Consider the following 15,531-nt stretch of genomic DNA (forward strand, 5'->3'; position numbering starts at 1 on the left):
AAACGCCCCCTTGGGGTGTGCCTAGGGAGGTGCGGGTCACGAGCATACAACACAAACAAACCCACTATCTCTGGATAACTTATGATTCAAAACAAAGCTGTCACGTGAAGTGATGACTGTGACTTCTAGAGTCCTCATAGCTTTGCTCTCACGCTTATTGACGTTTGGGTGTGTTTTTCCCGGGGGAAGGGAAGTGCCCATAAAAGAAATATGATACGTAACTTCTACCCATGGTATGTAAGATGTACCCATGTTTCGGAAAAATTTACGAATGCTGGCGAATTACTCTGTCACATGTCCAACTGCTTTGAGTCTTTACCTAAGTTTAGCATGAGAACTCCAACTTTTAAACTGTGTTAAAAAGTCAGAATGCATGAAATACTGTTAACCCCCCTCTGAAATTAACGTAAATTAAGATTAAACCATTTGTCCCCAGAATGAAACATTTGTAATTAATCTCCATTTCATGAAGATTTTGTCCTCAAAATACGTCCTTCGATGCGTATTCAAAAAGCAGGGCATCAATGTGTTTAAAATGTCAGCCATAGATACACTATATTGCCAAATGTTTTGGGACACTCCTCCAAATCATTGAATTCAGGTGTTCCAATCATTTTCAGTGAAAGGAACTCTTAATGCTTCATCATACGAAGACATTTTGGACAATTTCATGCTTCCAACTTTGTGGGAACAGTTTGGGGATGGCCCCTTTCTGTTCCAACATGACTGTGCAAGGTCCATAAAGACATGGATGAGTGGAGGAGTCCTGACCTCAACCCAACAGAACATCTTTGGGATGAATTAGAGTGGAAACTGCGACGGAGGCCTTCTTGTCCAACATCAGTTTCTGACCTTACAAATGTGCTTTTAGAGGAATGGTAAAAAATTCCAATAAACACACTCCTAAACCTTAAAGAAAGTCTTCTAAGAAGAGTGGAAGCTGTTATAGCTGCAAAGGGTGGGTCAACTCCATATGAAACTCTATGGATTAAGAATGGGATGTCATTCAGGTCCATGTGCATATAAAGGCAGGTGTCTCAAAACCTTTGAGACTTATATACATTACATACCATATATACCACTTGGTGGAGGCATCTATTGAGCGGTTAATTGAAGCATCTACATAAACATTTATATCTATGGCTGATGCATGACGCCAGTGTTTTACAAATGAATGTGCTGCTTTTGTGAATATGCATCTGAGACTGACTTTTGAACATAAAAAGTATTCTCATCACTTCATTAAACGAAGATTGAACCACTGTTGTCATGCCGATTATTTTAGCAATGTCTTTATTGCCTTTTTGGGCCTTGAAAGTTGCATTGCTGTTTATGGGGATTCAGAAACCTCACAGATGTCATCAAAAATATCTTCATTTGTATTCTGAAGATGAACAAAGGTCCTACAGGGGTGTGGATCAACATAAAGGCGAGGAATTAGTTACAAAATGTTATTCTGGGGTGAACTATAACTTTAAGTATTGTGATGTTGTTCATGTTAGCTGATGCATTTTTGGGGAATTTTTCATTGCATACACTCGAGACTTTTGACTTCAGACTTTAGCTTGGCAAATTTAAGTACAGTTTGAAACAATTTAACAGGGTATTTATCAGATCAAAATTAATCTCTATGGGGTGTGGTTTCCCAAACAGGGATTATCTTAAACCAGGACTAGACCGTTTAATTAGAAAATATAACTAGTTTTACTAAAAACATTACTTGTGTGCATTTTGAGGCAAAACAAAGGGTGTATTTTAAGAAATTGCAATGTAAGTTGTTTTCAGTTTGGACAGCTCTTACATTTATTTTAGTCTAGGACTAGTCTAATCCCTGTCTGGTAAACTGCCCCTACCTGTACAGTATATGATCTATATTTAATATCTCTTCTAGGAGAACAATCAAGGTATTAAAGAGATCTCGCTGGCGATTTGTCTTGCCCAATGTCATGACATGAAGGCTGCAATAAATCAACTTTAAGAGCGTAAAAATGAAACACTTTCAGTTATCTACATGTACTTTAAGTACTACAAGAAGGGCTCGGGACGAGAGCTCAGTTTCTCGCCTCCATTTAGAGTCTCGTACATTGAAGAGCCTCTTTGCTTTAAATGGCTCACGCTCGTGTTCTCATTGACCGTGGTCCCACGAGAACGTCTATAAGTCTCACGGCTAAGTGCTTCCATTAAAACTTCAACGAGCTATAAAACCTATGTAAATTCATTTCCTTAATCACACTTATCAAACTTGGGTCACATACAGCAAAAGTGCTTCCATACCAACTTCCTTTCCAAATCTCTGATCCAAATAGTTTTAGGCAGAAGCTTTTTAAAATTTTAAAGCTATGTAATCTGCCTTAATGCGTGGGGTCACCTGCTAAGTCACCATATAATTTAAGATACACAGCATACAAAAATACAAATGTATTCATGCATCATCTTGAACTGCTGTGCATGTGAATAATTCATGTAGTGGTGCTTAACAAGATGTTTGCGGCCAAAATCGTAGGCATCATGGACTGGTTGCACCAGCTAGATGTAAAAAGTTGAGTGTAAACACTATGGGCTCTATCTTACACCCGGCACAATGCAGCGGAATGCGCGACGCAAGTGTCTTTTGCTAGTTTCAACCCAGCGCAATTATCATTTTCACATTTAGCCCCACGTTGTTTAAATAGCAAATCGTCGCTGTCCGATGAAACTCACGTATGTTCATTTTGCAGATTTTGAGATTTTTCGACAGATTGAATGTCCAGGTTCATTTCCGTATACAGTATGCGTCACATACCTAAATGGCCAATGAAAACTTGTGAAATCATGTCATCTGATTTTAACGTATATCCATTTGGTGTCAAACCTGTCAATCACGCCGCGTATCTTCCGCCTGTGAAGCGTCTCGCCGGTCTGACGTAAAGTTTCATTGAAGCGCAGGACTGGATATAACCGAATAAACAGACGAATGTGAGACAATATCTTTCCTTCATCGAGGTAAACGTTCCCCCTGATGCCAGACGTACGTCTAGGAGTGACTTAATTACGGTAGGACTGTGCAAACAAAGTATCTGTCTAGGATTGATGTTATTATTTACGCTGGGGACATCCCACAGCTTTTTGAAGGCGTATGGTTAAAATGTTCTGAAAAATCAAGCGATGCTTAAGACTGGTTTTGTGGTCCAGGGTCACATATGTTGCGTTGTATGCTGATGGTGTGCTTTCTTGTATATGTGTAATGAAATTCATTGTAATCATTTATTAAACGCGCTGCTGTTTTCTACGTTGTGGTGCTTTGGCATTGTTCGGTTGAGCTGGTGTTGCAGGGACTTTGTCAGTGTATTGATTCATTGTCCCTTCATAGCTTGCAAGAGACATTTAATACACTTATAATTAATATTTAATAAAGTAAGCGTATTTAACTAAGACGTAGGCTATTTAATAAACTGAGCGTATTCATCTGTCAAGATAAAACGCGACTTGGCCATTCTAATTAATGATCGGAAGAACGCGTATCGATCACAGTTACTGTAAAATATGCACGCCTGTCCATTTAAACTCAATTTTGGTCAAATGTGGATTATATCATGACACTGGCAAGAATATGGTTACATGTAAATATGCCGTACCAAGTATGACAACGCTACATTCAACTGCTTTTGATATACAGTGTTTTTTTCACTTCCTGAAAAGTAACCGTTTTGGACATACGTGAGTTTCATCAGGCAGCGACGAAATGCATTTGCGCCCACTTTTGCGCCCATGGGCATTCTGGGCTGAAAACAAGGTATGTTCAGGCGCATTGTTGGGTCGTTGCTATTTTGAGACAAATAAAATAGACTACGCCATTGACCAACAAAAATCCGCTCTAAAGTCTAAAGTCAATGGCGCAATATGTTCGTTGTTATTTAAGGAGTGCATTAGTAATATGCGCCTATAAACGCGACGACAACGCGGGTTTGCTTAAAACATACATTTATGCGCAGCAGCACAAAAACACTTTTAAATATGAAAAATTAAAGGATTAAAATATTATTATTGAGTCTCTTGGACATAAATGAGGAACGATTATGAGACGTTAGAAGGCGCAAAGAGCAGCTTCACCTGTAGCCTGGTAAGTAAATAAATGCTTTGCTTTAAACAAATGCATCTATTTTTAAATGTTTTTAAATGCTACCTTAAAGATTTATTGTACAGATGACACTGTACCTGTGGATATGATGAGATGAGAACCATTTTAAGTAATACTTTGTAAAATCCCATGGCGCTGTCCGAGTGCTGAAACGCTTCGGCTCTCCGCACGTTTGTAAATTCTTTATCTCTTGTTTGTATTTTTAGAGTACAAACCTTTTCTTGCATATTTGCAAATTATTTTATGTGATTGCGCTTTAGACAATGCGCTTAGATCGTTAAAATAGGGCCCTATGTTGGGCTTAACTACGTCCAGTTGCACCATCTAATACTACGACAAGGGGCAGCTAAGCTCAGTGTAGATGATGTGCGTCCCCGCGTATGCGGTTAACCACATTAATAGTTGAGACGCTATTCACATTTACATTTACAAGTGGGTTGGTCGCTTAAGATGTGTGCGTCAAGTGCAGACCCATTTCCCATTTGTACAAAAGGTAATAATTTGGCGATTAATTCTAACAATTCTGAATTAAAACAAAATTAATGCATCTATTAATGTAAAGCTGCTTTGAAACAATTAACAATTGTGAAAAGCGCCATTATAAATAAATATATTAAAAAAATGTAAATTCAAAACATAAGTATTATATGATATAATAATTTATTGGTGTGGTCTCTCATTCTGCATGCATAGTGCTCGCGTATGCATAAAATGCGCTAATGTTTTGTTAATGAAATTATTTCTATTTTGCCATACAAACAAATCTCAGTTTTTCGTCCAAACTAGTCTTACGACCGGGTGTATGCCCAGCTGGTGCAACCGGCTGCATATGTTCAGCGTAAAATCCAAGTTCTCCAGCGAAACCAGTTTCAGAAAGTATAACACAGATTGCTTCAGCCACACTTCATCTCAAAGGCAGCTGATGTCACCGATGATGACCATAGAAAGGATCTGTGGCCACAAGAAAACAACACATTGCTCTGACATTTTCATTGTTACAAATATGTTTTCCCATTGATACAGAAGTATAAGTATTTAATGGTGGGTGTCCATTTGGGGTAGACCGTTGTTTTGCTCTGTTTCGGCTCGCTTCGGCAAGGTTAGCAGCAGGGCCTTTATTACGACTCAAGTCATGTACACCATGATGAAAATAAATTGGGTGGAGAGGACGGACCCATGAGTATTGTTGCCAGACGAGCCCAGAAAGAATCAATGCTGCTGCAATGCTGCGTTTCAGCTGGAGGACACAGACAATGGACAATGTGTCTTTGCATTTCTCTTAGGTGACTGATTTCTCTACCTGTTGTTATGAGACTGAAAGTCTACAAGACTTGATTTCATCAACAACGCCAACCATTTTTGTAGCTTTTGCAAGTTTGGCATCACAAAACTGGCAACTGCGGACCGATTCGCCAAAAACAAGCAAACTGGGCAATGATCATTGTAAATTAGACAAACTTATATGATTCTCGCAGGGTTTAAATCCATTAGTCGAGTCTGAAATACTGAAACGGGCCTGTGGGGTTTTGGGTTTTATGGCCGAGCACTAAATGGACCTGTGAGCGGTCGGATAATCAGCAAAAGCTACTTGGTTTTGCCAACATTGTTCTTCATGTTTATAGCATGCACTTTCCAATGTGACCAAGTGCTATCAACTGCAAATTTAACTGTGAATCTCATTCTAGACTTGACATTCGGCTACACAAACTATTTTCACAAATACTAGGCAGTTATGCTAGGTTTGGCTCTATTATTCCCAAACTATTTAAATTGGATACATATTTTTTTACATTATCAACACACACATCTCTGCTACAAATGAACACTTAAAGTTTGTTTGTGGGACCTACTGTTATCATACAATTACACCGAAAGTGATAGGAGGGAAAATGTGACAACTTACCCCACAGGTGGGATTAATTGTAACAAACACCTGCTTGAATTAAATGTAGTCTAAACACAAATGATTCAATCAAATTCTGTCTTTATACTAACTGTGGATATTGTTTTTATATCTGCCTATAATAGATAAATATCCACACATTTATCCATCTATGATCCTTCATCTAACCATCGTTGTATTAAGCATCAATGCATATAAATAGATTTTTTTAAAGACATAAAATCATAATTGTGAGTCATTTTCCCTGATATTGTATTAACAGTAATAATTTTGATGAATAGTATTTACATTGTTTTTATTTTATTATCACACTGCAAAAAGTGTCTTGATTTCAATTATAAAAAAATTCTTAAATTAAGATGCCTTTTCTTGATGAGCAAAACGACCCAAGAAAATAAGTTTTTAGACCAAAAATATCAAATTAAAGTGATTTTGTGCATAAAACAAGCAAAAAAATCTGCCAATGGGGTAAGCAAAAAATTCTTGAACATTTTTCTTTAACACTAAATTCAAGAACAATTCAAGAAAAAAATGCCTACCCCATTGCTTGTTTTATGCACAAAATCACTTAAATTTGATATTTTGTTCTAAAAACTAGACTTATTTTCTTGGCTCTTTTTGCTCATTAAGGAAAAAAGCATCTTAATTTAAGAATTTTTAGATATTTTTACTGAAAACAAGACAAAAATACAAATATTTTTTTTTCTTGAAAATCACTTTTTGCAGTGCATTGTATACCTGAGGCTTAATTGTAACACTGTGTGACAACTAACCCCGCTGTCTAAAAATGTTTTCAATCCCAGCTATCGGTTACTAGGAGTTGCTGACATGTTTCAAAATGCTGTTATGTTTTAGGTAACAAGACAGTGGACAGAAACCTTCATGAATGTGAACTTGATTTGTAAGTGTACTTTGGGGTTGAACCTTGCTTGCGTTTCTTGTGTCCGATTTCAAAGCCCCCAAACCCTTTCAGCGGTGAGGGTGGACGCAGCAATGTCCTCCTGTGTGCCCGGCGTGCCCGATTTATGCTGGCAAGCTTGGGATCCCCCCGTCTCCTGACATCATTCTGCTTGGCGCAGCTGATGAGACAATTGCGGCTATTTCCTCTCACGCCTGTTTAACCAACGCTGATTTGGGCGTGTTCTCCCATCCCCATACAAAACAACTTCTCTGTCTTTGACTGCTCTAACAAGAACGTGGGTCTCCTCGGCTGTGAACCGCTCCTGGCGTGCGCCTGTCAAATCCGTCATAATAATAGCAACCCGCCATGGAACTTGCGCCCTTGCGTTTAAAGGGAATGTTGGATAGCATTCTGATTGGTTTATTTGACGTTACGCCCAAACCACACCTATGAATAATGAACCTACTTCAGACCAACCCCTTATTGATTTGCGCCCGGCGCAAGACTTATTTCTCCCGCCGGGAAAATAGCAACAGCGCCCAAGATCCGCCCACAAAGTCACTTGCGCATTGCGCTTCGGACTTGCGTTTCAGATCGTTAAAATAGGGCCCAGTGATTCAAATAATATAAGGTTGGATTTAGTGACTTACACACCCAACTTAGACGTTCATGCCTCCAAAACACTCTTTGTCCAATATCTTATTCAAAACACACCATTTTTTGGGTACAAATTCACAAGAGATCATCTTCCGACAGTAAGAGAAAAAGACCAAAAGCACAGATTGCTCAGCCCTGTATACACATACTGTATGTAAAGTAGCTGCTTTACAATTAACCCCTCGTTAGTATGTGCCCCGCTCACTCCTACTTATTTATATTTTGACTTAAAGGCACAAAGTACTGATGTTACATGAGAACAAAGCATACAGTACTATATCTACTTCACATTAACCTTTATCATCAACAGCAGGCAATAATATATATTTACTATCTTTCTGAGATCTGTTTTAGTCGTGAAAGACTGCCAACAATACAGTCAGTTTAAATAACAGTAAACAAGCAGTTGCTTTATGTATGAAAATTGCGTAGGCACACAATTAGCTTTGAAATGCGTGTATGCATTTCCTGTGTGCTTGTTTACAAAAGAACTTGAACGTGAGAGTCTGCATGCACCCACACAAGCTTTAAACTGTATTTAAGTTTTCCAACCTTTGTGTAAATCTGAACAATGAAACAATTTACTATCCAGTAACATTCAAAGGCTCTTTGCAGTGACCACTTCCTACTTGGGTGACAGGTAAAGTTAGGAATTGAATTTCAATTCCAATTCTGGAATGGGATCCATCAGAAAGGAGTTGGATCCTTGTTATAAAATAAAATTTCAATTCCACTTAACAATTCCGGACTGCACAGTAACATAATTTTCACAGTGCACAGGACTGTCGCCTTGAATACTAACAGTCAGTTCGCATGATGGACTGTGGTGAAAGGCGCTCTAAAGTGTTGCTGCTTTTTGGAAAATCAGATAACGACAAAGCTAAGTTTAATTATTGTGACTAACTATTATGTTGCAAGATGGGTGTCACCAGCTTTGGGTGGTAAAGCATCTGCGGTTGGTTTATTGTATAGGATTAAAATAATGCACCCTGTTTGCCAAATCCTCTTTAGTAGTCACACCCCCTTCTACCTCACTTCAAAAGACAGGCTCACAAAGAAAAAAACTAAGGAGCATGACAGATCAATCACAACAAGGGCTGCATGCATATTCTGTTGTTGAGTCGTCATCATTAGGTGTTACGTTACAAGGGAAAATTATTTAAAAATCATTTTGAGCTAACCTGGCCATGTTTGTTTAAAAGTTTAGCACTCCTAAAAAGTTTTTGTCATTAACTGTAAATAATGGCACAAAATAAGTATTTTTGATCTATAAAGGCTTGAATTGTATTGCATTTCACCCCTTTGGAATCTAAACCAAGAATTTTTAGGAATCAGAATCGATAAATTTGAAACAATGCCCAACCCTAAACATTTCTGTCCATTTCTGTCCAAGTTGCAAAATATAAAACAATACATTACGTATTTTTTAAATTGCTGTATTAAATGTATTAAGGTTTAGGGCAGAGTTAGAGATTGGGTGGTAACATTTATCAATAAACTGAATTATACATCTTTATGATGTGAAGGATTCGTAAATATTTTACGTTTTGTAGCTGTAAAAATGTAATAATGCTCCAATTAATGTTGTCAATCCATATTATATGTTTATCTTAGATCCTTCAACACAGGGATAAAAGAGTAAGTCTGCATGCTGTAATCAGAGTATTGATCTTATATGTCGGACATCACATTGGAACCCTCATTTAAAGTGTGTGACAGGCTTTAGGTTTCCTGCTTCCATGGAAATACACAAGATGCTTTCAGGAACATTCACAGATCCCACTGGGATAACATCTAGAGTATCATCAGCTTCCACGAAAACTGGTTTGGATTTCTTTTCATTTCCCAGCTTTGATTACAGCCCAAGTACTCTCTCTCTCTCTTTCTCTCTCTCTCTCCGAAATCTCTCTTACATTTACATTTTTTCATTTAGCAGACGCTTTTATCCAAAGTGACTTACAAATGAATGAGCACTGCATGCAGCATGTCTCCCTTTCTTCATCTATCTTTCTCTCTCACTTTCTTTCTTTCTATCTCTCTCTCTCCGTCTACATTTTGAAACCCCACTGTTCGTGTTTTACTTTGTACCTGTAAAATGTTTAGATTGAACTTCATTAACAGGTTCTTTCTTTTGTAATTAACACCAGAAAAACACACACACAAAAAATCGGTTTCCAAACACTTCTAAGTACGATTAACAACCTGTTAATATTTTGGGGGCTGAAAAATGTCTGTTTAACAAAGAAACTGTGTTATTCATCTGCTTCACCTCTGAAAAAGTGAATGCATTCAACATTGAACTGTTAATGAGCATAAGGCATTGACATCCTTTGTAAATTTTAAAACCAATAAACAAACACTTATTGAAAACTAACAGACTCCGAATTAAATAATTAAAAGCGATTTTTTTTTAAGTATTTCATTGTTATGTACCAGCTGGCTTCCTGCACACCTGATGACTGTGGCAAACAGTTGTGACGGGAAAGGTAAAAACATTTACACATAAAATACGCATTTATGTTGAAGATCTTATTTCTATAGGTATAGTGAGATTATCACACACACTTACTGTATGCCTGGTTCAGATTACCTAACCGTTTTGTCCATTGATAACTGTTTCAAATCATTTTTGACACGTATATTTCAGCCCAGTCTCATGAAATTTCGTTATATAGTCACATTTTTTTTAAATTCTTTTTTCATGATATTATCACGAATTCCAGCGTTTTTTTGTGATCGTATAACGAATTCCTGTTTTCGTGTGATTATCACGTATTGGTTACTAAACTGTTTTGTCCTACTTTCTTACCATTGTCGCTTCGGATTAGGGTTAGATTTACATAAAATGACATCCCTACCCAAACTCAACTCTAATCCTAATGCCATGCGACATAAAATAAATCAGAAAAAATGGTATAAACCAATATATAAAGTGACATTCTAATGCAAGCACCAAATCTAACCCTGAACCGAAGTGGTTTAAAAATAGGAAAAAGCAGTGGAGTAACCAATACGTTATATGATCACGAAAAAACATGGAAATTCGTGACAATATCACGAAAAAAGAATACAAAAATACGAAACCTCTTGAGACTGGGTAGTATATTCTTGGTATGCCATAAACATGAAACATGTCATAACCATGTTGTTTCCAGACCAATCATCACTTACGGCGACGTAAAAGACAGTGTACAAATATTGTTTCCAATATATCCACAAACCTTTCATCCATTGCAATTCCACCTAGCACCACTGATTCTTTCGTTAAGCCATGTTTAAAAATTTAACATGCGATTATGAATTAACACAAAACTCTGCGTCCTTATCTACAATAAGATGACCGGCTGTAGGCTTTCTCCACACTTCAAAAAATGACTTTCTAAATGAGTATTTTTGTCTTGTTTATTTACAAATACTAAAACATTCTTATATTAAAATGCGTTTTCTTGATGAGCAAAATGATCTAAGAAAATAAATCTAGTTTTTAGACAAAAATATCATATTTAAGTGAATTTGTGCTTAAAACAAGGAAAAATATCTGCCAAATGCGTAAGTCTTGAAATTGGAAATTTAGTCTTGAAATTAGAATAAAATTAACTCTTTCCCCGCCATTAACGAGTTATCTCGTCAATTAATGGGGTCATATTATGAGATTTTTTAACTCAAAATACTCCACAGATAATTTATTTATTTAAATTTTTAACGTTAAAATTGCAAAAGTGTGCCATTTTTGGGTGTGCCGTTTAAAATGAAAATGAGCTTATGAAATGCAAACACTGATCACAATGATGGTGGTTTCAATTGTGCTGTCAAGTACTTTTTTCTTTCTCCCTGCACTATGGTAGTGCTGTGGTTGGACATTGCAGATAAAGGGGGCGGTATTATTGTAATTCACCTTGCTACCTACCTCACAAAACAGGCACAATCTGAACAACCTAATTTTTCACACGCTTGCAGAAAATGGCTTACCCAAACAAAGTTACTGGGTTGATCTTTATTACATTTTCTAGGTTGATAGAAGCACTGGGGACCCAATTATAGCACTTAAACGTGGAAAAAGTCTGATTTGCACGCTATGACCCCTTTAAGAGAAAACATTTGCATAAAAAGTGTGTTCCTGACGCGTTCCTTCACAAAAATGCAATTATTTCAGCTTTTTGCTAAGAAAATATTTTTTAAGAAAAATACCAAATTTCTTTAGACTTGTTTGGTCATTTTGTTCATCAAGAAAATACATCTTGATTTAAAATATTTTAGATATTGGTACTGAAGACTAAAATACTTTCTTGAGTGACTTTCTTATAAGTCCGTCATTTTTTTGCAGTGCACAGGTAACCTACAGTAACACCTGCATAAATCTAACAATCTGAATAAGACAATTGCTAATAGCATCTTCACTGTACATGTATGAAATACGTAATACAAAAGAAAATGTGTTAACCACAGACCTTCATTTACATACAATTCCAAAGCCGATGTTTTAAAAAAACCATTAGAGAATCCCGGAGGAACCCGCGGAGAACTGACATCATGACAACATCTCTACATCGATTTCTTACAAAGAGTTCAACATTACAATGAGGAAGAACAGAAGATGAAGGAAAACATGGACAGAAGCCACAATACAAATGACAGATGTGAAGTATACTGTATGTGGGGAGGTCGGACGCTTACACTGTGTTGCATAGTCATCCAAACATTCCTCTGGGATGCGGAAGCAAAAAACAGAAAAAAGAGGGATATCATTGAAAAGAAGAGATGAGAAAGAGAGACGAGCAAACATGTGATAAATATGTATTAGACAAAAAGCAATATGCACGATTACATTTGATGAATGGTATCGCTGGGATATTTGATCCTAGATGCAGAGAAAAAAAGCACATCCTTTTTTAACACATCTCTCTAACTCAACATTTACCTAACCGTCATGCATCAGTGTTCAAACGTTACTTAAGATTCATTCAATGCACAGCTGGGTGAACGTACGACATGTTAAATAAATTCTCTACGTTAGCCGGAGGCAAAAATGAGAGGACGCCATCTTGTTATATATATTAAGTCAAATGTATATTTTCATTGAATCCATTAAAGATTATGAGTCAAAACACTTCATTTCTTTCTAAAGTTACTCAAGTACTTTTAGACACTACTTCAACTTCGCTCTAAAAAGATGATGTAATAAAGTGATTTAACATGTGGGTGGTTTTTCAATTACAGACAGTTTTGAGTGACTCATGAAACTTCTGCAAACTTTGTTTTATTTATGTTTGAACCACTATATGTCCTGGAAGATCTTATGTTGGTAATGACAGTAAAGACACGATTATCTCTCAAAGTTTAGGTCACTTTGGATTAAAATTTCAATTTTCAATCAATAAACTAGCAATGACACCAACACTCAAATCATTATAAATGTTTAGATAAATACTTTGCTCTTTCTTTCAAGCTAGTTATGTTGATGTACAAAAATTCAGTTGATGTCATGTCCTTTGCATGTATCTTCTTAAACATTGTACACGAGTTCGATAAAATTACACTTCTTTAGCCAGCAAAGTTTTTCCCATGCATTCTCTTGGACCTGAATCCTAAAAACCATCATCACATGACTTCCCACACCGCCCTCCCGTCTGTCCACTCACCAGTCTGTCCAAACTGGTCCCTGCTGCTGTGGTCGGCCTTTCTTCTGGGCTGTACGGTTTGAAACGACCACTGAACACATCCGAGATCCCGCGGGCAGACCTTCCCATTTCGGCCGGTTTGGGCTTACCGCATCCACTGAATACCTGCAATTACACGATGGGAATGTGGTTTGTGTGGTTAGGAGAAGCTTTTTTTAAGTGGGTTTGTTTGTTAATATTAGTAAATGCCTTAGCTAACATGAACTAACAATGATTAATTAAGCATGTTTTTAAAATACATGAAATTCACTTGCACTGCAGGTATTAAGATTTAAAATAAATGAATTATTAATAATTATCATGAAACTTATTTTTCATAATGCAATAGAATAACAAATTGTCATGTGTAAACTGGCAGGCAGATAAACTAACTAAAAAAGTATTTATTCATATATGTGACCATGGACCACAGTCATAAGGGGAATTTTTTTTAAAATTAAGATTTATACACCAGCTAAATAAATAAGCTTTCCGTGTGTTTTAAATAAATAAGCTTTTTTGTGTTGATTTATTGTTAGGATAGGACAATATTTGAAAATCTGGATTCTGAGGGTGAAACAAATTTGAATATTGAGAAAATCCCCTTTAAAGTTGTCCAAACGAAGTCCTTACACTGCAAAAAAAAAAAAAAAAAGATTTTCAAGAAAAAAAAAATCTTAGTAATTTTGTCTTGTTGTCAGTAAAAATATCTAAAAAATTTTCTTGTTGAGCAAAACGACCCAAGAAAATAAGTCTAGTTTTTATACCAAAAATATCAAGTTTAAGTGATTTTGTGCATAAAACAAGCAAAAAAATCTGCCAATGGGGTAAGCAAAGAAATCTTGAAAATTTGTCTTAAACACTAAATGCAAGAAAAATTCAAGAAAAAATTGCTTACCCCATTGGCAGATTTTTTTTGCTTGTTTTATGCACAAAATCACTTAAATTCAACATTTTTGGTCTAAAAACTAGACTTATTTTCTTGGGTCGTTTTGATCATCAAGAAAAGGCATCTTAATTTAAGAATTTTTAGATATTTTTACTGAAAACAAGACAAAAATAATAAGAAATGTTTTTCTTGAAAATAATTTTTTTGCAGTGAAATTACTAATGCACTGCAAAAAATGACTTTCTTACTTAGCTTTTTTGTCTTGTTTTCAGTAAAAATATCTAAAAATTCTTAAATTAAGATGTATTTTTTGATGAGCACAATGCCATAAGAAAATAGGTCTAGTTTTTAGACAAAAAAATATAAACTTTAAGTAAATTAGTGCTTAAAACAAGCAACAACAACAAAAAAAAATAATAATCTGCCAATAGAATAAGAAAAAAAATATTGAAATAAGTTTACTTTTTTCATAAACACTTCAAGAAAAATTTTCTTAATCCATTGGCAGATTTTTTTTTTTTTTTTTTTTGCTTATTTTAAACACAAATTCGCTTACATTTTATATTTATTGTCTATAAAACTAGACTTATTTTCCTAGGTCAATTTGCTCATCAAGAAAGTACATCTTAATTTAAGTATTTTAAGATATTTTCACTGAAAACAAGACAAAAAAAAATAGTAAGAAAGTCATTTTTAGCAGTGTGATAAATACATTGTTTTGATATATTTGCCAAAGGAAATGTACAGAATATTTTCGTTGAACATGATCTTTACTTAACTCTTTCCCCAACATTGACAAGTTATATCATAAATTAAGAGAAAACATTTCCCAGCCAATGACACTTTCCTGAGGAGTTTTTATGGTAATCTGTATTTCTGTTATTATTCACTAGATGGCGCTTACCCAATTTATAAAACAAATTGAAACAAAATTCCTTTACAAAAATGCAATTATTTCAGCTTTTTGCTCAAAATTTTGTATTTTTGAAGAAACCTATCCATATTTAAGAGGTTATACAAAGAGAACAAATAAAGATAGGATGAAAGTTTTTTTGCCCATTTTGTTTGTTTGTTTGTTTGAAAGCAAAGGGTCTGTTCTTTTATTTGATATATTTGTATGTTTATATATTTATAGAAGAAAATTTTCCTGAAGGCATTTGGTGAAACATTTGTGAAAATCACAAAAAATGCTGGCGGACAACTTTAGAAAAAGTCTGGCAGATGAGTTAATAATGATTCTTGGCATAAAACATGATAATTTTGACCCATACAATAGGAGTTTTCTGTATGTTAAGCAAATGAAAGGTGAATTCTTCTTCTTTGAAATCTCTCTAACGCACAGAAGGAGAGAAATAATGTTCACTTCGCATTCACACGTTGACGTCTCGGAGACGCAATGAATTTTGG

The 15,531-nt window shown here is 35.7% G+C and overlaps 1 protein-coding gene across 2 annotated transcripts in view; it reads right to left on the reverse strand.

The window, feature by feature from the left end:
- Positions 1–15,531, reverse strand: part of gpc6a (glypican 6a) — a 229,920-nt gene that overhangs the window by 44,549 nt on the left and 169,840 nt on the right. Inside the window, exons 6-7 of one of the 2 annotated variants that reach the window (XM_055206175.2) lie at positions 13,218–13,361; positions 12,253–12,282 (exon numbers count right to left, since the gene is read on the reverse strand). In XM_055206175.2, coding sequence (XP_055062150.2) covers positions 12,253–12,282; positions 13,218–13,361 — 174 coding nt within the window. The remainder of the gene's footprint in view (positions 1–12,252; positions 12,283–13,217; positions 13,362–15,531) is intronic. The other variant, XM_073866254.1, reaches the window with a different exon arrangement.

The sequence above is a fragment of the Misgurnus anguillicaudatus genome, chromosome 3 (assembly GCF_027580225.2).
Source record: "Misgurnus anguillicaudatus chromosome 3, ASM2758022v2, whole genome shotgun sequence".
In the NCBI taxonomy this organism is placed as follows: Eukaryota; Metazoa; Chordata; class Actinopteri; order Cypriniformes; family Cobitidae; genus Misgurnus; species Misgurnus anguillicaudatus.